Here is a 26,743-nt window from a genome sequence, read left to right on the forward strand (position 1 = left end):
CATTGTCCAGCCCTGTTACCTCTACACGTGCATATCGTTTTAAATTATTTACTTTTGTCTTTGCTTTATTCGAAGCCCATTTATTTATAAAATTGGTGAAGGCAATCTACAGTTTGTCGGGCATGGAAAACAAAGAGCAAAAAGGTAAGCTGGTGAGATCTAGCACTTGTATATGTTGAAATCATAACTTTCATCTCATAGCAACAAACGATGCGGATGCCGAAATCGATGTCATTCAAAGTTCTGATTCAGAATCTAATGATGACATGGATGAGGATGACATGGGGGATAGCGAAGGGGAACCAACAACCTGTTTATTTTGCTCAACAATTTTTCCCGCCATTGAGCAAGCTATTGAACATTTGGACCAGGAACACAAGCTAAATTTACAGAGCCTGCAGCAGAAATTTCAAATGGACCAGTATAGCTTTCTCAAGCTTATTAATTACATACGCAGTGAAAGGATAAACGTCGATGAATTGCTAGCAACAGAGCGGATTCTATGGAGCGATGAGAAATACTTGAAGCCGCTCGAGTACGAACCTTGGCTGTGCTTCGATTATGAGACGCTCAAGACTGATGTTGAGGGCCAACAGCAGCAACCGCCGACTGTTCCAGAGCTATTGCAACAATTGGAGGAGCAAGCAAAGCTGCTGCAACAAGCCCATGAAGACATGCAGCGTATGCGTGAGGATTACAGGACGCTCTTGGAAAAGGTGCATAGTAACGATATGGGTGCAAAGGCAAAAACAAAGCCAGTGCAAGAGCAACCGAAACCTATTGCCAATGGTGTTGTTCGCAACAAGGATACATGGGACAATGAATATTTTAACAGCTATGCACATTTTGGCATTCATCACGAAATGCTCAGCGACCAGATTCGGACCAGCAGCTATCGCAATGCTTTGCAACAAAATAGGGATTTTGTAAAGGGAAAGACAGTTCTAGATGTCGGTTGTGGTACCGGCATTCTCTCCATATTTGCATCACAAGCTGGTGCTGCGCGCGTTGTGGGTATAGATAACTCGGAAATCGTTTACACTGCCATGGATATAGTGAGGTGAGCCTGCTACCTTTTTGATTTAAGCCAAATAAACACCACTTCAATATTGTAGAAAGAATAAAGTGCAAAACATTGAGTTGCTTAAAGGGCGTCTAGAAGACACGGAGCTCCCCGAACCTAAATATGACATAATTATATCCGAATGGATGGGATATTTTTTGCTGTTTGAAGGAATGCTGGATAGCATTATTTATGCACGTGAAACGCATCTCAAACCCGAGGGTATTATTTTACCTAATCGATGTACGCTGAACATTTTGGGCTACGGCAATGATCAACTCTATGCGCAGCAAATTGATTTTTGGACCGATGTCTATGGCGTGGACATGACGGATTTGCGTAAGCGTTCGATTGAAGAGCCCCTTATTGATATTGTTGAACCAGAATACATGCTTACGGAACCGGAGGAAATAGCAAATTTTAATATGATGACTGTCGATATGAATTATTCCAATTTCACACACGAATTTCATTTAAAATGTACACAGACAGGCAAACTTTCTGCATTGGTAGGATATTTCGATACATTGTTCGAGTTGCCTGAACGTGTGGTATTTGGTACATCGCCCACGGACTTACCCACACATTGGAAACAAACCGTGTTCTTCATAGATGAGCCGCAGTTTGTGCAAAGGGGTGAGATTATCAGTGGTAAGATAACTTCGCGACGTCATCATGGAGACGTTCGAGCACTACACATAGGAATTACTATTTTTGGCAAGAGCTTCAAATACACCGTGGCCTAGAAGGTCAAACATTTGTTGACAAATGTAAACAAAGAATTGTAAATTATAAAAACTTTGAATAAATTAAAAAACAATGGATTTATATATATACTGGCTGGTGGATTAGCTGCTTATATGGATTGTAGTTATTCAAACCATATATTAATGAAAAGCTAATTTAATGTGACATCGTCTTGGTATTTTTCTTTATTAAAACGTTACAATTTAAATCTATTACACTTTTGCTTATAAACGAAAGAAACAAATCGTCGTCAATTGGTACAATCATCATATTTTATACATCGTTATAATAATCTTCAAAATTCTATCAAACAACAAACGCAAACACCATCATTACAACTTAGCAAAAGGGGCGTCGTACAAACAATATAAGTAAAAAAAAAAATACACAATTGCAAAATTCTATGCGGACAAATTATAAAAAATCAGTTATGTCTCTCTTTATCGTCTGTCGTTAAATTCCCACATAGTATGTACAAAAAGAAAAAGGTCTCTCTTATATATGTATGAAGAGTTTCTCTCATTTGAATGTGCGCGAATGTTTATGAGTAAGCTGTTGGAGGAAGGGGGCGTGGTATATTGCGGAAGTCCCTTTTAATGTACGTTGTTTTCTATGTTCAATCGTTGCTCATGCTGTTGTTCCATTTTATGGTAAACCTAACTAACTTTTTCTCAGAAAGAGTAAAACGCTTGTGTGAAAAGTCAATTCATTTGTTTGTCGCCATAGCGTGTGGACTCTACCACTTCTTTTTATGCTCATCCATAGATACGCCGCCGGGGCCCAAGGATACAATCATAAGTAATCCACCAATCACAGACAATGTCTGTAAGAAAGAAAAAGATTTAATATGTAAGCCGCTTTTAGCGCAGGACATTTCACTTTAAATTAGTCTCACCTGGAAAAAGTCGTATTTGAGGAAATCTCTTAATGGCTTATAAGATGGTATAGCCCACCAGGCATTGTGATATAAATTCAGCACCGACAAAAGCGCCACCAGAATAAGTGCCGACAATTTTGTCTTGTAGCCTAGTACAACCAATACCATCAGAATAGAGCCAACAATGTCCTGTATGACCTGCCACACGCTCAGCTCGAAACGAATCAGAGTGATGAACATAAAGGCCAGCAATATCCGACCGGCCAGCTGCATGAAGTTCTTTGGCTTGTTGTCGCCCAACGACGGCACACCAGCAAATAAACTACGTCCCTCGATTCTAGCCTCCGCGAGCACAAGCAGTAATGCACCAATCAAGGCAAAGTTTCGCAGCAAGAACTGGAAGTCCCAAAGTATGGAGTAGGCTATTGTCTGTAAATTGACGCAAACCGCATTAGAAGATTCAACCAAAGCCAATAACTTCAGAACATACCTGCAGAACCACTATGAAGAAGAGCAATCCAACTGCAATGTCAACTTTAAATCTAGCCATTACCATACCACAGCCACCCAGCTGACCAATCAAATTAATTAGCACGAAGACGGTGGCCAGAAACTTGCCACAGCCCCAGCTCATGTCCATGTATTCACGTTGCTCGTTCCATTGTAAGTACATGCGCAACCCATCCTCAAAAAAGGTGGCAATGAGACACAGGCGCGCTACGGTGGGCAATACATTTTTCCCGCGTCTAATAACCTATGTGTTAAAGAAGAGTGGGAAATAAGAGATAAGACAAAATGTTTCATTGATTGTGTTGAGCAAGAAGCTAGATCGATAGATAACGCAGCAGCCGTAATGATAAGAAGATGGGGTTTTCTCAGCAACTTTAGTGTCTCCGCATTTCAAAAGTTTATTTTGCAAGACACTTCCACTTTACTTGGAATGACGTGTCTCCCCTACTCACTCTCTCTCTCCATCGTCCGCACACTATCTGTACTCTCTGTGCCGCCTAACGGGTTTTTACATGTGCTTGCTTTTTGACTCGCAGCATGATTTGAATTAATATAAATACCTAGCAATGTTACACGTATACACACATACCCAAATCTACTAATAGTTGTTAACATGTTGGGCCATTTTCCTTGCCTGAAATTGATTACGGAACTCGACGCCACAGACAGCCGCTCAAAATTTAACACACTCTCACCACTTTCACTTACATATCCACACATACGCTCACTCACACACGCCACCTTGACACGCACACTAGTGCCCTAGAAGAAGCAACAATTACCAATTGGATATTATTTAGCTGACTGTTGCATTTAAATTGGAACTGTTAAGTTACGGGCTAAGATCTGAACATAACGGCATGGAACATGTAGACCTTCGCGTCCCAGGGCGAACTACATTGCACTTGAATAACCAGCGAACTTTGCCGCATTTGGATGACGTTGGCAGTTTCAGTTTAGTGCCTGCATCACTACTAAATTTTGACCGCATTGTGGGCGCAAGGCCGTTTTTAACCCATGCTTTCATTAAATATATTGCATCTGACTTTTCTACTTCCACATAGCACTTATTCTATAAAATTACCTGATCCGCCACATCTTCTGTTTTCGCGATATATTCGTTAGGTATGTTCATGTTGTTGTTGCTTTCTGCTGGCTTTGGCAGTTGTTGTAGCTGCTGTTTAATCCTACTGCACGCGGCGATAAACCTTTCGAGCTGAGGACTCAGTCAAGTTCTTGCACCGTGTTAATCACCAATGTAAAATTAAAATGGCAAAAAATCATAAATTGAACCCAAGAAATTAAAAACACACACGGCACGAAGAAAACGCAGCCAGAGAGCCAATCAGTGGTGAGCAAAGAGCGCATTCATCGATAGGCGCATGTGAACGATAATAAATAAGTGTGAATAGACAAATACCAAGCAAATGCCGATTAATAAGGAAATCCAAAGAAAAGCGTGCTTAATTTTTGACCTATAGAAAAAAAACACTTTAAAATGGCAACAAAAGCAAAGCGAACAAAATTAACCAGTCCAGTTAAGTTGGACAATGACGCAGAACCAGTTCTAAAGGAGGGCAAGCGGAAAAAACCGAAGATGGTCAAAATTGCGTCAACAAATGAAACAGACGATTTTCCCACCAACTGGGACGTGGACGAATATAAAACAGAATATGAAAGTGAAGAGCACTGGGAACTGCGCCGCAGCTTTATGTTGGCGCACAAACATCGCTTTGAGGAGAGCCGCTTGGTCTGCCTGGCACAAACGTTCGTCAACATGGAGCTCTTGGGCTGCAAGTATCCCAACGAAACGATGTTGTTGGTCGCCGAATTATCAAAAGATATTGCCGAGGAGTTTCGGGCCACACGCGCTCAACGCCTGAAGCGTACGTTTGTCTCTGCATCAAACGCAGCGGAGCAGCGCGCCAAAGGTAGAAGAAACAATTAACCCCGTATTCAACGAAGAAAACTGAATTATATCTAGTAAATTATACATATGAGCAAAAAGCGATCGAAACTATACCACAATTTCCAACAATTTTCAACAACAACTATGTAGGGCGCAGAAATGCAAATCGAGAGGAAAACACGGCGCCTTTGTCCTCCAGACGCAGCGAAGACAACGCAAGTGGTTTTATTCGACACGTCTTTGGTGACGGGAAATCAATTAACTTGTTTGAGGACCTTCGTTTTGGTACTCTAGTGCTTTACTTGACCGACGGACGCCAATGTCTACGCTCCTCTTGCCTTGCATGCAAAATCTCTTACGCAGAGCGGATGGTAAAAGATCCTGAGGATGGCAGCAACATCGCAGAGGTACTCATTAATGACGAGGTTATTGCACAAAGCAAAGGAAGTCAGAAGGAAGCTAAGCTTGCGGCTTATAGACAAGCGCTGCTGCTCTTGCAGACACATTGCTACAATATCAAGGTAAGCAATGTGTAAGCAAATAACCAAAATTTAATTCTACTAAGATTGAATTGGTGGCGCTTTTCAAAGCTAAATGCCGCTCGCGACACCATTAAAGTGGAAAAAACAAACAATGGCATAAATATTAATGTCACAAAAGAGTCGGCGGACAGTTTGGGAATTGAAACTAAGCTTGATGCAAGCAACAAGGGCTATCGAATGATGCGCTTGATGGGCTGGACTGGTGGTGGTTTGGGTCGCCTGAAGCAAGGACGCGAGGAGCCTGTGGGGTAAATCCTATATACAGTTCTCTTCAATACCGTTCACTTATCTTTTTTTCAGCTATCTTTTCAAGACCAATCGCTCTGGCTTGGGCGCTTCAAATCAGCAATCTACAAACGCACAATTCCGAACACTCATCGAAAACTATGCGAATTCGGATGACATACGCGATATGCAGTTTGAGCCCACATTCTCGAAAGAGGAACGTGCCAAGTTTCACGAGTAAGACATAATTTTTTTAACTTAGCCATTAAATTAGTACATATTTATGTATATACATGTATCTCTTTAGGATGGCGTCGCATTATGGTTTGCGTTCAGCCAGCTATGGCGCTGGCGAGAGTCGCCGTCTACTGATAACCAAGAAGTTTACATACACCCATATACTCAACGAAGTACTTATTAAACGAAACCCTAAATTTTGCGAAAGGTACTTTGTGCAAGTTCCTATGCACAAAGCGCATTTATTTCCTGGTCATGTGGCTAGTCTGGATTTGGATAATTGGGGTAGTTGATTTAAGCAAAGTGTGTACAGCTCATAATTTACTAGTATATAAGAGATTTTCTACAAATAGCTTTAAGTTGTAGGTTACTTGAAAAGAGAACGTTTTTTTTTTTTTTTTTTTTTTTTTTTTTTTTTTTTTGGGTTTAAGTTACCACGATGCCCTTGGGTATTGTGGAATTATTTGGCCGCCCACTTATTGGTGAAGTGGAAATTGCCACACTAGATAAATGTAGGATGTTGCTTGAAATTACAGTTTGACTTTTGTGTCATTTATGAAGTTTACTATTGCGTTATATTCTTGAACCGCCTCATGCTTAAAGAAAGAGTGCAGATTGTTATATTTGGTTAGCGATGGGACGCGTTGTCGATTTGTATTATGTTTTGGACATTCAAATATGATGTGTGATGCGCTATCGGGAACGCCGCAGCTGTTACATTTGTTATCGTCGATAACATGCATTTTTGAAAGAGTGACTTTATCGAATGTGTATCCACTAAGCAGTCTATTAATTAGTTTTGTATTGTTTGCGTTAAAATTGCAGCTCTTATTTTGGAACCACGGTTTTCCAAGCGTGGTCGGAAAAAGTGCGCAGTATGCTCTGTTTTTCTCTGCCACGAATCTGGCGTACTCTAGTTCCCATTCGTCATGGATTAGACTGTACATGGTACGCACTGCATCCTTTAAGCTCCATTTTAGCACCATGAAGGTGCCGTCTGTTGTTGCTCTTTTGGCTGCCGTGTCCACCGCGGAATTTTGGGGAATACCCACATGTCCCGGTATGAAATGTAACTCTACAGCTAAAACACTGGAACAGTTATTAATTTTTCTTTTAATGTTGTTTGCTATGGAATTGTTAAGCGAATGATTTATTAGTGTTTGCACGCTGCCTCGGCTGTCCGTTAAAATTGCCACATGGGAAATTCTCAACCAGATTGCATGATCAACTGCCTTTTCAATTGCAATAAGCTCTGAGGAGAGAGACGAGAGGATTTTGTTTGTATAGAAACTATCTACAAACCCTGATTCTTCCTGCAAAAAAGCAGAGCTTGAGTGGCTGGAGGTGACCGATCCGTCGGTAAAATATAGCTTAAAGCCTCTGCTTCTCAGACTGGAGGCTTTCTCATTAAAAATCAGGCGCATGGTTGAATTATCCATGGACTGCTTGTTTCTTGCTGAGCCCTTCAAAAAATCCGTGTCTCCTTTCATTTTTGCGCATTTGAGAGGTATTAGAGGAATCTCTTCAATGTGGTCTAGTATGTTAGCAAACCTCCTGTAAACCCTCGCATAACTAGTGTTTATCGTGCTGGTGGATGACAGCAAATCGCAGACTGGTAAATTGAAAGCAAATGCTTTTGCCAATTCTTTGGCTGTGAGGAATAAAATCCTGAAATCCGGTGGCATCTCTGCTGCCATGTGGTAGATGATTTGAATGGGGGTACATTTTATTAGTCCTAACGCTTTTCTCAGGTGCATATTGGTATGGCTTTTGACCTTAGCTAGGGCTGTCTTGGATAGGCTGCTAAAAGAGGAGCACGCGTATTCCAGCCTGCTCCTGACGAAAGCCTTGTGCAACAAGATTCCTTGCCTAGGACTGACACCGTATTGACAGCCGCTAAAGAGCCTGATGAACGCACATGATTTATTGGCCTCTGAGATAGCCTGACTAATATGGGTGCATGCCGAGTTATTTGCTGTTATGTTCCTGCCTAAATAGCTGATTTGTGCAACTTCCTTAATGTGGAAACCTTGGCTTACCAAATTTAGTTGTCTTCTGCGTGAGCTGAAGTGAATGACTTTGGATTTGGCTGGATTAAAAGATAAGTTGAGCCTGCTGCATTCTCTTTCAAATTTTTCTATTCTTTCACTTAGCGTTAAAACGGCTAAATCAAACTTCTTGTGAAAACAGATCAGAAAGAAATCATCTGCATATTGAAAAAGCAGACAGTTCGAATTGTTTATGGTGTGTAACTTGGCTGTGTAAATGTTGAAAAGAGTGGGACTTAAGCAGCTACCTTGGCAAACTCCTCTATTTATTTCAGCTTTGCTCGACCCCTTTACCAGATATCTGCGTCGGAGGAAATCAGTTATCCACCTTACCTGGTGTGGATCAAACTCCACGGCACGAAGCTGGTGGTCTAAGGTTTCAATATCCACACAGTCAAAAGCCTTTTTTAGATCTAGACATGCTGCCACAACTTGGAAACCCTCAGTCTTAAGGTATTGGATCTTGTTAATTAGATCGTTTATGCATAGAGCTGTCGATCTTCCTTTCCTGAAAGCATATGATCTTTCCGGTAGCAGGTCGCGACTGGCAATATGTTCGTCGAATTTCATTTTGATTAGACCCTCTACTGTTTTTAACAGAACACTAAGCAGGCAGATTGGTCTGTGGTTACAAACGAGGTCAGAGTTTGAGCCCTTTTTTGGTACCGGCACCAGCCTGATCTGTCTCCAGGATTCTGGGAAGACTCCAGCCCGCCAAATGTCGTTTATCATATTAAAAAGTTGATTCTTCTTAGGGTTCGGTAATGTCTGCAGCATCCTATACGAGATGCCATCGAGCCCACATGCCGAATCTGGATTTCTCGCATTCAACACTGACATAAAATCCTCAAAGTTAAACAAAATGGGGACCCCTTCCTGGACCAATGATGTCGCCATACGTGGACAACTGAATGTTGTGGTTGGCGTGTTCTTTACTATCATAAGGAACTCCTCGTCCTCTGCTTTTGACCAGGTGTTAGCTGTCCTTTTCATTCTTTTATAAAGTTTTAAATGTCTTGTTCCATTCCACAGTGTGGGAGCTGTCGTCATTTCGTCAATATACTGCCTAAAATTAGCTCTGCGACAGTTTTTTATTTGGTTTTGCAGCTTTGCTTCTGCTACCATGAGTAGCTCCGCATCTTCCAGCTTTTTGGTGAAATAGAACTTTTTCCTGCAGGCATTTCTAAGGCGAAACAGCTTGTCAACTTCCTCGTTCCACCATCTCTTGGGTACATATTTGTTTTTGCTTGATACCGTAATTGTATTGGTTTTTGTGATAAGGCGAACATTGCCATTGAGTGAATCCAGGTTTGAAAAGTCACTATTAGCGAAAACTCTCGCAATCCTATTATGAAGTACCTTTTTGTGACTTGTATTCGCGCAGAATTGGACCAAGTCTATTAAGACTGGAAAATGGTTGCTGTTTGTTAGTTTGCTGCTTTGAGCCTGCCATCTATATTGAATACTACTCGTATTGCAGAAAGTCAGATCCAGCACCGAGCTTTGACCTGGGCAACGAGAAAACGTAGGGGAGCTGTCGTTCATACATACAAAGCCCGAGTTAGCTGCCGCCCGTTCCAAGCCATGTCCTTTGCCGTCGCTACTGGAGCTGCCCCATGTTGTGGATTTGGCATTAAAATCCCCACATATTAGTGAAGCAATGCTCAATGATGCCGCATACTCGAAAATTTCTTTTGCCCCCTTTTTCAGGATAGACACTGATAATGAGGGGGCCGCATAGATACCGTAAAGGCACAAATTTCTCTTTAGATTTAGGGTCTGAATGCCCATACATTCCATGTCGTTTTTAATCTTTAGGATTTTGAATTTGATTCCCCTTCTTATGTACATCCCTACTCCACCGTATCCGTCTTCCCTTGGCTTTCCATAAAAGTTAAAGTCAGGAATTCCACACTCTGAATTGTCTTTCACCCATATTTCCGACAGAATGGCGATGTCTATGTTGTTGTTTAGGAGGAACATGTGAAGAATTTGTTTGTTGTTGTTGAAAGTCAGGCTTTGGATGTTGAATTGGAGGATTCTCATATTGTTGCTGTGCTTGTCAAGGCCGAGGCGATGCAAATTTGATTTGCATCTAGCTCCGCATTAGCAGCATTTATGAGATCCCTGATTTCCTCCCAGAACTGTAGAGATGGGCCCGCTCCGCTATTTGGGTCCGTTATGAAGTTAGATATTTTCTTTTCCACTATATTAAGTTTTTCTTGGGCTAAAGACACTTTGGTGGTACCAACTTCAAGCACCTCCGCTCTGTGAGCGGTATCTGCCAAGTTATGACTAGTTGTATTGCCGTATCTGGACGGCTTGGGCTTGGATGTTTCCCCGAGAGCTCTGCCTGGAAGCCTAGCTACCCTGGCATATGGTGCAATGGGATGCACCTCCTTCGCCACTTCGTGGCTGCTGTACTCGCGCTTTCCTGAGCTATTATTTAGCCTTCTTAAAAAAGGGAATTCTGACTGATCTCTTAGATCAGGCACCGTCCTCTTAAAGAGAGACGGATGAGTCTTCTTAATTTCTGCTCGGGACATATTCTCCAAGGCCATACACTTTTGAATAGCGAATTCCTTTTGTCTGGCTGCACAATGGGGTGATGTTGCCATATGGCCTTCTTTGCAATTGGCACAAGCAATATCAGTGCAAATGTCCTTTCTCTCATGTTCTTTTCCGCACTTATAGCACCGTGCACTCCCCTTGCAGTGCTTGGCCATATGGCCAAAACGTAAGCAACGGAAGCATTGTTTGAAGTGTATAAACGGTTGTACCGCCACCTTTGTATATAGAAATTTTATTTCTTTTGGCACCTGGTGTCCCTTAAACCAGATCTTTACTCTGGAGGTAGGGACCAAGTCCCCTGTGTCCCTTGATTTTTTGAAAATTCTCTCCACCTGCATTATGGGAATGTCCGCCGACAGGAGTTCCATCATGTGGTCGGTTGACATATACGTGGGAATGTTAAAAATAATCCCAGCCTTTCTAGTGAAATGCTTAAAAATGTTGGCCTCGAAGCCGTGAACAGCGAGAGCTTCCAATGAGGCCAGGTCATTGGCGCTTTGCGCCGACACACAAGTGACCTTACACCTGCCATGCCCTATCCTGCTTACTTCTTCTATGCCACTGATTTTTAGCGAAGAGAGCAGCTCGATTAACTCGAATTGGTTAATCGCTTTGCGTACTCCCATTTCGCTAGCCTTGTCCACATAAACAATAAAAGGACCCTTGTGGTCCCCGTCATACTGCATGGCAACCACAATTTCCTTGTCGACCACACTTTTGCTTCCCGCATTTATTTCATCAGAAGTGGTAGAAATCTTGGAATTTTTCGACTTACATGAAAGTCCGTCCTTGTCAACTTTTACGTCATTTACCGCAGTTGCCTGTTTACCAACACTTGTATTTGGCGCGCTTTTGGTTGGGCCGCATTTGGCTGGCGCGTCGTTCTTTCCCTCTTTAGTTCTGCGAACTGATGGTGCTTCTTCCTTTTTGGGCACCTCGTTAGGGTTGGCGCGGCGACTGGTGGTCCCAAAAGCCCCGGTGGTGCATACTTGTCCTATCGGACGACCAGCTTTACTCCTGCCTGCCATAAAGCCTCGAAGTGCACGTTTCTGCACGAATGCTGCGTTTCTGTTGAAATCGAATCCTTTAATTAGTTTAAAAGTTGCAAATCAATAAGTAATGTGCTGTAGCACATTAAAACCGAAAAAAGTTGCTGATAAATTCAAATTCCACGAACTGCCCGTTAGCAGAAAAACGAAAAAACTTGAACACTGATACCCGACCGCGATGTTGTCTCCTCAGAAACCTAAAAGCAACTGAAAGAGAACGTTTAAAATACAATTTCTATATAATTGTTTACAAATAGTCTCGCAGTAAATTATTTTCGCGTCTCATTGTGAATGTCAACGCGTGACAGCTGTTTATTGTACGTGAGAAGAAGAAGCATATAGCAGTTGCAAGCTGCATTTTTATAAAGCAAATGTGTTTTTATAATTGGGTAAGGCGACTCGCTTTATTTTAATATAATGAATAGTTGCCCACGTTGCAAAGGTGAAACTACTGGGCAAAATCGTCTGGTTACTGACAGCTGTGGTCATAGTAAATGCCGCATTTGCTTAATTCAAGACGTTACACATTGTTTAGAGTGTAAGAATGAAGCCATTCCCCATGCTCAAGTGGAATATCCACCCACACCCATAACAGTGACAACGCTAAGCGAACACATAACAACAAATGATGACGGATACCATTGTACCGTTTGCAACAAATCCTTTCGAAGCCGCACTCAAAAATATTATCATCGTGGATGTGGAAATGATCAGCTCAAGAAATATAATTGCCCGCAGTGCAGCAGAGTAAGACTCATACAAGTGAATTATATTTATAGATTTAGGTATTATTATTTATGCCATTTCAGCGCTTTGCCACTCGCTCACATCTCAACTACCATCTGAACAATCATGGCTTACGTTCCAACTTCACCTGCAACGTGTGCGACAAATCTTTTAAACAGAAATCTATCCTGCAACGTCACATACGTGCACATAAGAATGAAATACAGCGTTGTTCTCAATGCCCACAGATATTTCGAACCCAAGCTGCGCTGGCGAGCCACCTTTTATTCCATAGTGGACGTGAGCTGCGCTATAAATGCGAGGTTTGCTCCAAACATTACCTTACCAAAGCAAATTTAAAGCAGCACCAGATGAAGCATGACCAGAATACTCCTCGCTATACCTGCCACATTTGTAAAAAGTCTTTTCTGCGCCAGTCCACGCTCAGACTTCACCTTGAACGCCATCAGAAGCGCCCATGTTTCCGTTGTCCGCATTGTCATAAGAGCTACATCCACATGGACGCCTTGACGCGTCATGTCAAACAGCACACATCGAGCCACAGATATCGTTGCATTGAGTGCGATATTACCGTTAATAGGCGCGACAATATGTTGCGCCACATACGCGCCATGCATCCGGAAATGCAATTCGATTCTGGCGTTGAGATCATCATTGCCACTTATGAAGAGAGTAAGGATAAGGATTCCTTATCAACTGATCTGCCTGCACAAGGCGTGCGTTATAGCAGCGTCATTAAAAGTGTGGGTAATGTTCAGCCTGTGATGCTACCTCTACCCGAACCGGACACGGAGCTAGCTATGCCTGCGCCACCTATAGCTTTAGCTGTTACCGCACCCGTTGAAATACCTAGAGAAAACGTAAAGCTATATCGCAAAATCATTTTAGATTTAGACAACGAAGAATATTCAAATGAACCAATGCAAGAAGGGCATCTTGAGGATGAAGCAGCAGCCCCACCGTCTTTGAACACGCAGCATAAATCGCAGCAGCAGCGCATTTCAGGTCATGGCAGCTCCAATTTCAGTGAAATGCATTGGCGGAAAAATTTCAAATTCTCATACGAAAACGAGCACATCAACTGATCAGAAGCTTTTAATGTTGCCGCCCTTTTTGTCTGATTTGTCTCTAACGTTGATTTATTAGTGATAAGTGACAGCTGCTAGTCTTGTTGGCTGTGAGCCATATTTCCGCCTACCGCGTCATCATGCGAGTCAACAACAAGGTTAATGCTAAATCATGAAGATCCGTTCATGCATGTATATTCACTGGTAGTATTCAATATGTTGTGCGAGCAAACAGAGCGAAACACGCTCGTTGAGATTTACTATTTAAGTGCACCGGAGACCCGCAACTGGCGAAAATTATTGGCATTGGGCGACACTTTAGAGCAGCAACTTAAACGTAAGCTGCTTTGGGTTTGGCCCACAGCTGCCGATTTGCTGGCATTCAACAAATTACTGAGGCTCCATAATATACAGAACATTCTCAGTGTTGGGTGTGGTAGTGGATTGCTTGAATGGTTGTTAGCTGCTGCTGCAACGGAGGATGAAAATCCGATTGCGTTCTACGGCTTGGAAATCGATCGGAATTGGTGGAATAGCAAATACGCATTACGCAGCTTTATCCCATTGAACTTTGTGGAAGATGCCCCCGATGGCAAATTGGATTCTGATTTTCTACGTCACAGTTGCTGCGGCTCACAACCTAGTGCCTTGCTCTTTTGCTACTTCAACAATCGTCAAGCATTTCTCGAGTACTTATGTGTATACAAAGGCAAGTGGCTAATAATAATTGGACCGAAGCCCTCGCAGGGCATACACACAGATCCCGATGCCATGCATCCAAACTTTCCTGTGGACGAGCATTGGGTATTGCACGACTGTCTCCACTGGACTGAACTAAACATTGTCACATTCTATGAAAAAATTGATTAAGCTAGTAGTAATTATACATTTAATATACATTTATGTAAACAATATACATTACTGGCATGCAAACTAGTTTCTATTGACCTCTATGTGAAATCTGCACGCTGGAATGCTTTGTACATCTGCAGTGACAGTACTGTTGATACCCAGATTGCTTAGTGCACCCCGAACCAAGCCACAGGTGAATGCCACAAACTTTGGCGCGTGCTCCAACTGCTTGGCGCCAGGTGAGATCCGTGTGAGGAAACGGAATGCCTTGTCCTGTACAACATACATACCGTGGTTGTTGGTACGCAAGTTATCGACTTGCTTTTTATAAATAAGAGTCCAAAAGTCTGTACAAATAAACTTCATTGTCTCCAGCTCATCCTTGAAGCGGGAGCTATCGCGTGTGAGTCGCTCTATTAGACGATATCCTGTTGTAAATCCAATGTATTCCAAGGTAGCCAGGTCGTGCTCCTGTTGCAAAGGTTATTGAAATTATCGACTATAACATGAATGCCAAACCTTACCTTGTTATTGCCCAGACAGTAATTTACTATTTCTGCATGAAGGCAGTCGAAAACAATTTCTTCCGACATATTTAGACGGGCACTTTTCTTTCTATGGCAGTTTGTTTTGTTCCTAATTTTGTGGGCAGACCAGCTGATTGCGACTCCTCCAAGTGAATGGTAAAATGCACGCGGGCCTAATTTAAATTTTAGATCATTTTATTTCAAGCTGGACGTGGTCCGTTAACAATAATCTAATTAAATTGAATTAGCAAATGCATTTATATATACAATTTCTTCAGAGCAGCATTTTATTTATTTATTTGAGTTATTTTGAGTTAAAATAAAGTCTTTGAACAAATCCAATAAATATAAAAACCAAAAATATTCTTAATTAAGTGTTAAGACTCAGTAATTATTTTCCTTAAAATATTATGTACGTACATTTAATATACATAAATCATTTAAATGCATAGCTAAACTAAAATTGTACTAAAATGCCTAAATCTAAACAGCTGTTATCTGTGAATGGCAAACAATTGCATTGCAATTTGTCTCCTACACGAATAATGTATACAAGCCGAGAAAAATATTAAGCCTAGGGGCAGTCAGTAAAAAGAACATTTAAAAATAAATTAAGTAGACTCAAGTGTATAAAATAAGCAACAACAACAAAAAATGCAGAGCCTCGGAAGAGTAGTGCCCAATGCGTGTCTTCACGGCCTGTTATGCCAGGCTATTTTGGTTTTACTCTGTCTGGTTTGTTATTTGCAAGCTTTAGGCGGCGCTCAATTTGTGTTTGATGACACTGTGGCTATTGTAAAGAATAAGGATGTGAATACTTTACCAACCAACTGGACAGCAATTTTCACACACGACTTTTGGGGAGCCCCGCTGATTAGCGCCGATTCCCACAAATCTTTTCGACCGCTAACAATTTTAATGTTTCACTGCGAACACGCGCTGTTGGGTCTGGGTGCCGCTCACATGAAGTTTCTCAACCTGTTACTACACTGTGTGAACACGTTGCTTGTATGGCGACTCGTCCGTTCCCTCTACGTGGAGGAAATCAATACGGAACGCTGGGCTACAATATCGGCGGCACTCTTTGCTGTCCATCCTGTGCACACAGAAGCCGTGTCAGGCATTGTGGGTAGAGCGGAGCTTATGTTTGGACTTATATATCTTCTGTGCCTACTATTGACAGTCGCCAGCAGCGATGGCACGCAGCGCTGGAGCAGTGTTGGCATGGTGCTGCTGCTGACAGGCATTGGTATGCTGTTCAAGGAGACGGCAGTGACCATTCCGCTCGCCTGCGTGCTAGTGGACTACTTTCAAAATGTCTACTACGCACAGCCACTGGTTGCTCAATGGCCATTAATAAAATCACAACACCGTTATAAAATCTATGTCGCGGGCACAACGTTGCTGCTGGTGCTGCGTCTTTGGTGGCAGAACTTCGAAACACCAGAATTTAAGCCGGTAGACAATCCAATCGCTCATCATGAACATCCACTGATACGCGTGCTCTCCCAGCATTATCTTTATATTGTAAACCTCTGGCTCATGATATGTCCGCAGTGGCTTTGCTTCGATTGGGCTCTCGGTTGCCTAAGTCTCGTGTCCACTATTTGGGATTTGCGTCTGCAGGCAGTTATTGCCTTTTACTCCTTTATACTTGTCTCCTTTCTAAATTTTCGTCGACTCGCTGGACTTATTTTGAGCTTGGCTCTCATGATTATTCCATTTCTGCCAGCTGCAGGGTTCATACGCGTCGGATTTGTAATTGCAGAGCGCATACTCTATGTACCTTCGATAGGATTTTGTCTGCTGTCAATTTATGGGTTTATGTATTGCTATGAATTTAACGTTAATAAGCCTCAACTCCGTGCGCTCCAACAATTCTTCCTGATGTTGCTATTCGCCGTCATGATTTTACGCACCAGGGAACGGGCCAGCGAGTGGCTTAGTGAGGAGCGTCTGTTTACTTCCGCTCTACAGGTATGCCCCAATAACGCGAAAGTGCACTACAACATTGCTCGCTTGGCCACCGATAATAGCCAGGACTCACGCGCCTTTCAGCATTACCACAAAGCCATCGAGCTATATCCCAACTATGAGTCGGCGCTCATGAACCTGGGGAATCTCTATCGTGAGCATGGGCAGCTGGATAAAGCAGAGCAATACATAAGATCGTCGTTACGAGTGTTACCCACTTTTGCTGTGGCATGGATGAATTTGGGCATAGTGCAGTCAGCTCAGGGGAAATATTCGGAGGCTTTGACGAGCTATGAGCTCGCAATAAAATATAGGCCCGACTACGCCGTATGTTACTACAACTTGGGTAATTTGTATCTACAACAAAAACATTATGCGGAAGCAATGCATCATTGGCAGCATGCGGTTTCTTTAAGTCCACGACAACCAAAGGCCTGGGCCAACATCCTGACCATGCTGGACAATCGGGCTCTTCACGACGATGCACTGCGTCTTTCTGTGCAGGCACTAGAACATTTGCCTAACGATCCGAGCATCATGTTCATTCGGGCAAATGTGCTTGGAAAATTGAAACAGTATGTGGAGGCGGAGGCACTCTATAAGCGCGTCATTGAAATGGACCCGAACAATTTACTCTATCACACAAATCTGGGTGTCCTATATCATCGTTGGGATAAGGTACAGGCGGCCATCGAAGCGTATCAAGCAGCTATTGGAATAAATGCGACAAGGGCCACAACGGCAAAAGATCATCTGGCCAAACTGGTAAAGCGACTTGAGCGGGAAGCTTTGAAAGTGCAAACAAGGAAGAAGTAATAGATTAAATGTACTTATCTTTGTATATATATATATATATATGTATGTATTTGTCAGTGTATGCTCTTTGTGCATGTACTTTGAAAGACTAATTCGGATTTCTTAGAGTTAAGAACTTCATTATTCCTCTTACTCGGGTTAAAGTCCGATACTTTTGTACGGCGCTAAACTAAACGTAAAAAAGAATATCTAAAAAGAAGCCGCAGGAATCTGCATGAGTCTATATACTATGGTTGTGAATCTGCTCTAAGATCTATAACTTGGTCTGTAGAAACTGACGATATCTTGACAGGTAGAAACCGGAAGCAATGCTGAGCTTGTTTAGATCATAAGGATATGTTGTAAGTTATTCATTCAATTAGGGTTTCTTATAATCGCTTTTAGAGCCCCCAACTGATCTTTAACGGAACAGCAATTCCTCATTTTTATTGTCCAACTTATTTCTTCATACCCCCAACTGAATCCAAGACCGAAGACTGATCCAAATTTAAGGCCGTGTAAAGGCATTCTATGTTCTTAAACAGATTCATAAAACCTTTCGAATGATGAATTAAGAAATAATTGTACTTAACGCTCCACATTCTCGAATGAATCTCTCTAATACTCAAAACTAAATATATTTATTTAAGATAATGATTTAAAATTTAATTCAATGGGTATGTACAATTACTTTAGAACTAAATAATGATAAACTGTTTGCAAGCCAGACTCACATACATATGTAAATAATTTAACACTAATACTAACTAGACACTAATAAAAATAATTTCGAGAACAGCGACAGGTTGAATAAATGGATCGTGAAAATTTAAATACAATTCCAATATTTCATAAAAACTAATAATACCACATAAATCTAATAGGAATTACAGACATAACATAACACAAATGTTGAGCCCAAAAATATGGGTAAAAAGAGAAAAATTAAAAAGAAAACTCACGAAAATGGCAGATTTACAGAGCAAAAGATGTATGCCTATCGGTTAAGCCTATTCAATTTGAACAATATGAATAACTACTGGTGTAAATATTCACAAAAATTAGCACATTATTCTTGTGTATGTGTTTAAATGTTGAAATACAAGTCTTTGATTTTGAGATGCGGGTAGTTTTTTGCTTGTTTTTTTTTTGTTTTGTTTTGGGCGAGCAAGCGAGCGAGCGATGGCATTATCACTAGTTAACACAAAAATAACAGAAATAACACAGTATACATGGAACAAGGTTGTGAATGGAGGGGGTGGGGTAACCACTAAAATAAAGCTAAATTGTGTTATATTTCCCATTTTCACTAAATAGAAGCTGTATTAGAAATTTTTATCACTTTGTTCACTTTATCCGAAGTGTTTTTGCAGCTTAGCTCGAAAATAATTATTAAACAATTTTTAGTTGGTAATTTTTAATCTAACCTACATTTGTTTATATGTTTACTATCCCAGATCTTTGTCGAAGCTAGCTTAGCCGTACAGAAGTCAGGAATATCAACCTAAGTGTACTACCCTCCCTAACTGTGACATATTTCTCTGATCAAGGATCAAATTCTAAATAACATTAGTCAAATATTACATTTTGAAAGTATACGAAGACGGAGCTAGTTAGGCATATCACAGATAAGAACGAGCGAAAGTGATGAAATTTTCTAATACCCAAACCGATAATGAAATGGGTAGTAATTTCCATATACGCATGCGCATGCGCTTAAAGCAGCACAAACTCCTCGCTATCACTGTCATCCAAGTCATTGTCGTAGCTGCTTTGTTGTTGTGCGTTTAACTCTTGGGTAAGATGGGCCACTTGCCTAATGAGCGGCTTATATAGCGAGTCACTCATCTCATCACGTGCATGGTCCTGACACCGGCCGCGGGAAAATGAAAAAAGCGGATAATTCATTTCCATGCTCTCCGACTGCAACTGTTGTGACTGGGGTTGTCTATCCAGGGTTGCTCCAGAAGCGCAGCGCATGGGATGCAAATACTAAAGGAAAATAAAATTAGATACCACTTATAAAAAAACATATTTATACATCGTAAATTATCGTCAAAATTAAAATAGGAATGATAGTATTTTAGCTGTTCCGTAAGTAAGTAAACCCTATGGTTTGTTAGTTAAAACTGCAATTTAGATATACATACATACAATTTAGAGATACATACATATAAAAAGATTCAACTGAATGAATCAAAAATATATGTGATCATTATTTAATTTTATAAACGAAATACTACACAAAATTTCTCTCACCAATTGCACACTCTCCATGAAGCTATCGAAGTCAGTTCGCGTAGCGCAATAAAAGCCGATGCAGCAGCTTGGATCCATTTTGCTGTACTTGATTTTGCGCGGCGATTTGCAATGAAACGTTTGTAACGAAAAGTTCTCCTGATTGATATCAACCATTTCTTGACAATAGTGTGGATCCAAATGTATCAGTTTGTCCTCCTGAAAGCCGACGAAATAGAGCGAATGCTTCGGCTTGCCACCAATGATACCCAGACAGTGTTCCGTACTCAACAGCAGTTTCAGGCAATGTGCATATACGGAATTTAGCTTGTCAGTACCAAGTCGTAGCGGTATAAGCACAATTAGAGATTTCCAATGGTTTTGCTCATGTTTTGGCGTTTCAGTGCTTGGGCGCTTCGACGTCTGCCAAGGTACATGTGGCTTGGGCGCTGGCTCCGGAATGCCGCACTGGTCCTCAATGTCTTGTATGTAAACTGTGAGGAAGAATTAGATGGTGGTTTTATAAAAATGTTTTTGACTTACTGGTGCAATCCTTGGCTACGTAAACACTAATATTGTCAAAGTCGGCGTTTTCTTGAGCGGCATGCTCCAAGGCGTGTCTGCAGAAATGAATAATTTTTAATCATATTTCGTCGCGCTGTTAAATACACTTACTTTAGCAAATATGATACTGAAGCTGGTCCATACCAGTCGCCAGGTTTTTTGCCCAATTGCTCACCCAAACGTACTAGAGCGTGTATGGAGAAAGGACTATTCTTTGAGGAGCTATCCCCGAACCATTTTATAATTTTCTTATGCATATTATCCTCATACGTGGAGTGCAACTGCGACTCTGCATCGTAGCGCCAGCCTAAAAACATACAAAATGAACTAAAAATTTGTGGTGACTAATCTTTGACTCACTGCGTCCCAAAAAATGGCATATTAGACCCTGCGCCAGCAGCATCTGACCGCTGCGGAGCATGCAGCCCCAGCCGCAATCTGATGTATAATTGGAGCCATTCATGATAGGAAACTCGCGTCGGTATGTCATCCAGACGCGGCTGTAGAAATCACGTCGAAATCCCTCGATTCCCTCTTCCCAGGGATTTTCGGCCACCTGATTCTCAGCTGCGTCCATACCCAGCTCCTGTGGCACCACAATTTCATCGATCATTTGCGGATGCAATGCGGGATACAGGGATGTTGAAGTTGCTGCCTCCGACTGAATGCTGTCATATGCCGATGTCGCATTGTCGGGTACTGTGTCTGTACCACTGGGCAACTCTGTGGTAGAGTTTTCCATGCTAACAGGTGGTGTGTAACGGCGATGATAGCAACGTCCCAGCAACCAGACGGGTTGCTCTTTCGAAAAACTTGTATGACGCATTTTACCGCCCCAACCGTACTTAACATTATGCCACATGGCCATCAATTTGGTTTCCATACCCTTGGTGGGTGTACGACTCGCTGCCAAATCGGAATCTTCCGTTTGATCGCTTTGGTGACTACAGCTATTGCTGTTGCCCCCATAGAGCTGACTAAAGGCATTTATAAAACGTGATGACGTCGATATTTTGCGCTGTGGTGTAGTTGAATTTTCAGTTTTTGGGCTCGCTGTTTGCACATGTGTTATTGCTGCTGCTGTCTTGTTGGTTGCGGCCACTGATCGCGTTGCACTTTTGTCTCTTATTGGCGATAGCGAACGCGCTACCGTATTACGTGGTATTGTTTGTATTGGCGCTGCCTGTTCCTCCTCAACGGCGCCATCGACTGCAGTTCCTTCGACAACGCTCCCTTGGCCGGTTTCAAAAAGCACCAATTTATCGTCCGTTAACTGTGAAAGCAGGCCATCATAGTTCATCTGTTTGTTGGGCGAAGGAATTAATATTGTTGATGAGGAACGTTGACGACGCTTTGTTCGAATTTTTGGCCATTTAAAGCTCTTCATTATATTGTCATTCGTGCCAGCTACTGGCCGTGACTGTTCTGAATCATGGCATTGGATTTCCATTGTCGTGCGTGTTAATTAGGTATGTTTACTCACCGTTTATTTGTTTACAGATAACGAGGTATCTTGTGTTAACTTTTACTTTACTTCTTAGCTTTTATCGTCGATAAGAATTATAGTTGCATTATGCCACCTATCTGGCAGCGTTGTAGAGCTGTCGCGCTTAATAATATACATAAGTAAATGCTGCAGCCCACATAGACGCTATTATTAATTATGTTGAAATATTGAAAAAATCTGCATAATTTATTTATTTACTTATTTATAGCAGCACATAAATACTTTCTTCTGCATTATTCGTACACTATGGCAGCTCTGGTCGTGACCAGCTGTCGTTATTGTTGCTATTGCGCAACTTGAACTTGGGCATCAAGCACGCAGACAGAACAGACCACACACTAGCAAAATGGTAAGCAGTGTTAAGTAAATTCAATTAGCACATAATTAACGCAACTAATAAACTTGATCTAAACGCCTAACTGCAGCACCCAATCCAAAGGTTAGTCTACACTTTCGGTCATCGAACCATCAACCACTTGCCGCTGCTTAGCGCTGCCGCCAATGCGAAAACAACAGCAGCAACAACAATTACGGCGCAAATGGCTTATCCCATACGCAACTCCTCATCTTCGTCCTCCTCTTCATCCGTGCTGGCCACTGAATCTTCCTCGAAAGGCATGATAATTATAAACCGTCCAAAGGCGTTGAATGCTCTGAATTTGGAAATGGTGCGAAAAATATACAAGCATCTGAAAAAGTGCGAGAAGAACAAGTCCTTAATGATCATTAAAGGCACTGGGGACAAAGCATTTTGTGCTGGCGGTGATGTTCGTGCACTTGTTGAGGCTGGTCCTACGGATGAATCAAAAAGCTTCTTCCGCGAAGAATACACTACGAACGCGTTAATTGGGAACTACAAAATCCCCTACATAGCGATAATCGATGGCATAACGATGGGCGGCGGCGTAGGCCTCAGCGTGCATGGCAAATATCGCGTAGCCACTGATCGCACGCTTTTTGCTATGCCCGAGACGGCTATCGGATTATTTCCTGATGTAGGCGGCTCCTATTTTTTGCCACGTTTGCAGGGAAAACTGGGTCTGTTCCTTGGGTTGACCGGTCATCGCTTGCGTGGCTCAGATGTCTATCATGCGGGTATCGCTACTCATTATTGTGACAGTAGTAAGATACCCGACTTGGAAACTGCGTTGCTAAACTGCCCTGATGCTGACGATGTACCCGAGTTGCTCCAGAAGTTCCATTGCCTTCCAGAGAAACCCTTTTCACTTCAGCCGTTTCTAGACCAGATCAATAAGAACTTCACAGCCGATTCTGTTGAAGGCATAATTGAAAATTTGAAGTCGGATGGCAGCGATTGGGCAAAAAAGACATTGGAGGTGAGTCCATAAGCGATAAGAAAGACCGAGAGCATGACACACGTCATGATTTACGCAAATCACGCCATAATCAGATGGACAAAGTCAACAGAAGAAATTTAGAGTTCGTAAATATTTGTAAAAGTAACTCGCGACTTATTACCGCTAAACTATTTACTCTTGCACTGACTGGCGTGTGCTAATCTATTTATATTTTGTTTGGCAGACACTATGCAAAATGTCACCCACGTCGATGAAGATCACTTATCGTCAACTGGAGCTGGGCTCACAGCAGTCGCTACCGCAATGTCTCATCATGGAATATCGTCTGGCTGTTCGTCACTTGGAGCGCAGCGATTTTAAGGAAGGAGTTCGAGCTCTGCTCATAGACAAGGACCAGCAGCCCAAATGGCAACCAAGCTCATTGGCCGAAGTTAGCGAAGAGCATGTGCAATGGTTTTTCCGAAAGCTGCCCGACACCGAGGAGCTCAAACTGTAATGTTGCCGCAAGACTGTGTAGTTTTAGCAGCACATAGAGTTTGCTTTTGTGTTATATTATTTTTTCAATGACATTTTGCAATATTTTTCTGGTATTTGCCGTTTTAGTTCTTGCATGCTTTTTGCTTGCGTTTATCTTTATTTGCGATGTGCATTGTTCCCCTTTTACAATTCTTGTATACATACATTCCTTGCAGACACATTCATACATACAGTTTTAGCACTGCAGCGGCTAATTTTTGCAATCTCGTTTATCTCTTCTCTTTCAACAGCGACTAACTAAAAGGATTATTCTTCTAAATATGTTACGAACGTGAAATTTGATGCATTTATATGATATACATATATTTTTATATACAATTCGTAGTTTTTACAATCAATATACAATACTAAATAATTGTGCCTAACGAAATCAAGCAACGTTTCGAATTAAGAGTGAATAAAGTGGATTAATTAGTATACTGTTCATTAACAGGATTAAGGAGTGCTTTCCTTTAATTTTATGCTTTCCTCGATCATGTTGTTGAGCTCAACAAGCTTGTCAATTTGTGTGGGCTGAAAGTTCAGCTTGGACAACTCCAATGTCCAAGCGGCCGCATCAACACGCAATTGTAAACGTATTTTATCGTCATCGGAAGTGGAAGCTGTGCCACTGGTGGTCATTTGATTTGCACCGCTTTTCAGATTTCGCAAACGTCGTAGAGATTCTTCCGTTTTTTGCACGGAAGTCAAAACTTCGCCCACAACATTGTAATAGCTGCAACATTGTTTATATTATTTAGAAATTCAAATGATTTTTAGGTTGACTCACGCTCTGGTTATGTTGCTGCACACTTCGCCCAAGACCTGCTCCATGACAAGTGTGCCCAGTTGCTTCTCATGCTGTGCTACGAACGACTTCAGCGGCCTTAACATTTGATCCACATAACTGGAGCAGCGTGTGGGTACCTCACGGTTGGTTTTACGATACAAACGCGGCAAATCGTTAACCTGGCGCACATTCTCAGTGCCACACTCAGTAATAAGCAGATGCACCAATGTCTGTTGTATGGAAGCCAAATGAGCGCTAAGCGTGTCCGATAACGTGGCCATAGATTTTGAGAGCATATCCATAAAGAGCGCCACGCGCTGTTTTGTGGCCACTGACTGCACGATGATCTGTTGCAACTGAGGCAAGTAAGCGTCTAATCGGCGAATGTCCGAGTGCAAAGCAATAAGCAGCTGATTACGTGTAAATGTAGCTTTGAATGTGCTGCTTTTTGATGCTTCAATGGCATCTGTGATCCAACGAGAAAGACGCAAAACTATTTGCACGCTGAGCTTGTAGAACTTGGGAAAGACTTCCGGCAAATATACTCCTTCAGCCCAACAATGTGCCAGCGCCGTGCGAGTAGCAGTAAAAGTGGATAATTGATAGTCACCATTTTCGGTATCAGATTGGGAGCTAAGTGTGTCATTGGTCAGCAACGGTTCCAGTTTCGATTCGAATTCTCCGGCTATTTCCTATGGAAAATAGATGTATAATTATAATATCGTTTTGGGATTATTTTTCACAAAGAACCGTTACCTGAAAGCAGATTTGAAAGTACACTGGAAGATTCCAGCGAGCTTCAAAACTTTTAGTTTGCTTATGCTGACGATAAGCCTGTACCGCCTGCTCACCACTACTAGTGAGCAGCTCCTCGATCTTAGCCAGAAAATCCCTTGTGCATTTGTATTTAACATAGAAAACCTCAGAATTTCCGGGCGCAAAGATCGAGTTCATGTGTAGCTCCAAACGCATTTCTACATCTGCCCAAAAACTATTTACAACGAAATCAAACCCGCACAGCTTGTCTGAGTACAATGTTAAACGCAAAAGATCGGTCATATGTAGCGATATAAAGTTTAAAATCTTGCTATATATGCCAGCTAAGCCCTGAGGGGAGTTCTGAAGCTGCTGTTCACAAATAATGCCACTCATATAGGGCGCCACCACATCCTCGCGAAAAGCGCGTTCGGCTGCCTCGCATGCATCCAATGTTATGTATATACGCAAAGATCGCTCCAAATGCTCTGAGGATGTACTGCTGGCTTGTTGCAGTGCATCGATAAAAAAACGACGCAGCTGTTGATGCAGCTGCTCGTCCAATTGTTGGATTTGCGCTTGATGGTCGGCATTTAGATACGATACACAATATTTCTCATGAAAACGTAACTGTATCAAATCTAAGGCAGCGCGTTCCAAGTCTACAGCCTGAACTGGATGTTCACCATTCAGCTTGCGCGCCAGCAAATCCTGAATCTTTGCTATGGTTTCATAGACCCTCTTCAAACTCTGTAGATTACGTTTGCATTCGCGTATTTGCCGCTTCTGTTCAAGTTGCAGCCGCAGTTCGCTAACATTATCCGCGATAAGGCTATGAATACTTTCAATCTCATTTCGAAATTGTTCCAGCGGATGCTGTATTGTTTCAATTGACTGATCCAGCCCCACCAAATTAGCGCTGAGACTGACAAAATCCGCATAGTCTTCATTGATCAGATCAATCATGGACGCACGTAGCCCCTTTAAATAAAGGCCAAGGTTGTCCCGTAACAGTTCCAGACTGGGTGCATTGCGATTTTTGTGAAGAAACTCATCCACCGAAAAGTTGGGCTGTGCAATAAAAACATACAAATATTATATATTGTTGAAAATACCAAAAATTTGAACCCACTTTCATAAACTCATTTTTGTCAAAACAGAGCTTCTCCGCTGTGCTGCTCGAGCCACTGGACAAACCCGATTGCTGGGGCTTTTTCACGGGCTCATGCATTGTGAGCTCATTAGTGAGTCTGCCACTTAAAATAAATAAATTATATTCCCGAAAATAACTATTGCCACGAAGATATTTAAGG

The 26,743-nt window shown here is 42.0% G+C and overlaps 10 protein-coding genes across 11 annotated transcripts; 6 read left to right on the forward strand and 4 right to left on the reverse strand.

The window, feature by feature from the left end:
- Positions 1–16: 16 nt before the first annotated feature.
- Positions 17–1,895, forward strand: LOC115621090 (protein arginine N-methyltransferase 1). Its single transcript, XM_030514624.1, has 3 exons — positions 17–144; positions 202–1,060; positions 1,116–1,895. Exons 1-3 carry the CDS (start codon positions 123–125, stop codon positions 1,807–1,809), a joined length of 1,575 nt encoding a protein of 524 aa, XP_030370484.1. The 5' UTR covers positions 17–122; the 3' UTR covers positions 1,810–1,895.
- A 70-nt stretch (positions 1,896–1,965) lies between these two features.
- Positions 1,966–4,561, reverse strand: LOC115621578 (surfeit locus protein 4 homolog). Its single transcript, XM_030515268.1, has 4 exons — positions 4,282–4,561; positions 3,178–3,441; positions 2,706–3,116; positions 1,966–2,633 (listed from the first exon to the last, which is right to left on the reverse strand). The coding sequence occupies exons 1-4, from the start codon at positions 4,330–4,332 to the stop codon at positions 2,547–2,549; spliced, it is 813 nt and encodes a 270-aa protein (XP_030371128.1). The 5' UTR covers positions 4,333–4,561; the 3' UTR covers positions 1,966–2,546.
- Positions 4,562–4,614: 53 nt separating this feature from the next.
- LOC115621576 lies at positions 4,615–6,513 on the forward strand. The gene is made up of 5 exons (XM_030515266.1): positions 4,615–5,128; positions 5,257–5,627; positions 5,697–5,896; positions 5,949–6,110; positions 6,181–6,513. Exons 1-5 carry the CDS (start codon positions 4,696–4,698, stop codon positions 6,401–6,403), a joined length of 1,389 nt encoding a protein of 462 aa, XP_030371126.1. The 5' UTR covers positions 4,615–4,695; the 3' UTR covers positions 6,404–6,513.
- A 5,667-nt stretch (positions 6,514–12,180) lies between these two features.
- On the forward strand, positions 12,181–13,634 carry LOC115621577 (zinc finger protein 287). Its single transcript, XM_030515267.1, has 2 exons — positions 12,181–12,525; positions 12,588–13,634. The coding sequence occupies exons 1-2, from the start codon at positions 12,196–12,198 to the stop codon at positions 13,608–13,610; spliced, it is 1,353 nt and encodes a 450-aa protein (XP_030371127.1). The 5' UTR covers positions 12,181–12,195; the 3' UTR covers positions 13,611–13,634.
- An 87-nt stretch (positions 13,635–13,721) lies between these two features.
- LOC115621579 lies at positions 13,722–14,528 on the forward strand. The gene has a single exon (XM_030515269.1). The coding sequence runs from the start codon at positions 13,755–13,757 to the stop codon at positions 14,460–14,462; it is 708 nt and encodes a 235-aa protein (XP_030371129.1). The 5' UTR covers positions 13,722–13,754; the 3' UTR covers positions 14,463–14,528.
- Positions 14,459–15,090, reverse strand: LOC115621580 (trafficking protein particle complex subunit 6b). The gene is made up of 2 exons (XM_030515270.1): positions 14,969–15,090; positions 14,459–14,915 (listed from the first exon to the last, which is right to left on the reverse strand). Exons 1-2 carry the CDS (start codon positions 15,035–15,037, stop codon positions 14,526–14,528), a joined length of 459 nt encoding a protein of 152 aa, XP_030371130.1. The 5' UTR covers positions 15,038–15,090; the 3' UTR covers positions 14,459–14,525.
- A 448-nt stretch (positions 15,091–15,538) lies between these two features.
- LOC115621096 (protein O-mannosyl-transferase TMTC4) lies at positions 15,539–18,349 on the forward strand. The gene has a single exon (XM_030514633.1). The coding sequence runs from the start codon at positions 15,626–15,628 to the stop codon at positions 17,759–17,761; it is 2,136 nt and encodes a 711-aa protein (XP_030370493.1). The 5' UTR covers positions 15,539–15,625; the 3' UTR covers positions 17,762–18,349.
- A 418-nt stretch (positions 18,350–18,767) lies between these two features.
- On the reverse strand, positions 18,768–22,093 carry LOC115621097 (cysteine protease ATG4C). The gene is made up of 6 exons (XM_030514634.1): positions 22,026–22,093; positions 20,903–21,842; positions 20,654–20,849; positions 20,522–20,598; positions 20,000–20,472; positions 18,768–19,732 (listed from the first exon to the last, which is right to left on the reverse strand). Exons 2-6 carry the CDS (start codon positions 21,840–21,842, stop codon positions 19,457–19,459), a joined length of 1,962 nt encoding a protein of 653 aa, XP_030370494.1. The 5' UTR covers positions 22,026–22,093; the 3' UTR covers positions 18,768–19,456.
- A 167-nt stretch (positions 22,094–22,260) lies between these two features.
- LOC115620372 (3-hydroxyisobutyryl-CoA hydrolase, mitochondrial) lies at positions 22,261–24,275 on the forward strand. Of its 2 annotated transcripts, XM_030513576.1 has the most exons (4): positions 22,261–22,398; positions 22,475–23,386; positions 23,592–23,860; positions 24,136–24,275. In XM_030513576.1, the coding sequence occupies exons 1-4, from the start codon at positions 22,396–22,398 to the stop codon at positions 24,140–24,142; spliced, it is 1,191 nt and encodes a 396-aa protein (XP_030369436.1). In that variant the 5' UTR covers positions 22,261–22,395; the 3' UTR covers positions 24,143–24,275. The 2 variants fall into 2 exon arrangements, with proteins under 2 accessions (XP_030369436.1, XP_030369437.1); XM_030513577.1 differs by having other exon boundaries at positions 23,592–24,275.
- On the reverse strand, positions 24,209–26,730 carry LOC115620370 (conserved oligomeric Golgi complex subunit 2). The gene is made up of 4 exons (XM_030513575.1): positions 26,563–26,730; positions 25,431–26,501; positions 24,675–25,366; positions 24,209–24,620 (listed from the first exon to the last, which is right to left on the reverse strand). The coding sequence occupies exons 1-4, from the start codon at positions 26,659–26,661 to the stop codon at positions 24,341–24,343; spliced, it is 2,142 nt and encodes a 713-aa protein (XP_030369435.1). The 5' UTR covers positions 26,662–26,730; the 3' UTR covers positions 24,209–24,340.
- Between the last annotated feature and the right edge of the window lie 13 nt (positions 26,731–26,743).

Source organism: Scaptodrosophila lebanonensis, unplaced genomic scaffold, assembly GCF_003285725.1.
Source record: "Scaptodrosophila lebanonensis strain 11010-0011.00,11010-0021.00 unplaced genomic scaffold, SlebRS2 tig00000024-arrow-pilon, whole genome shotgun sequence".
Classification (NCBI taxonomy): domain Eukaryota; kingdom Metazoa; phylum Arthropoda; class Insecta; order Diptera; family Drosophilidae; genus Scaptodrosophila; species Scaptodrosophila lebanonensis.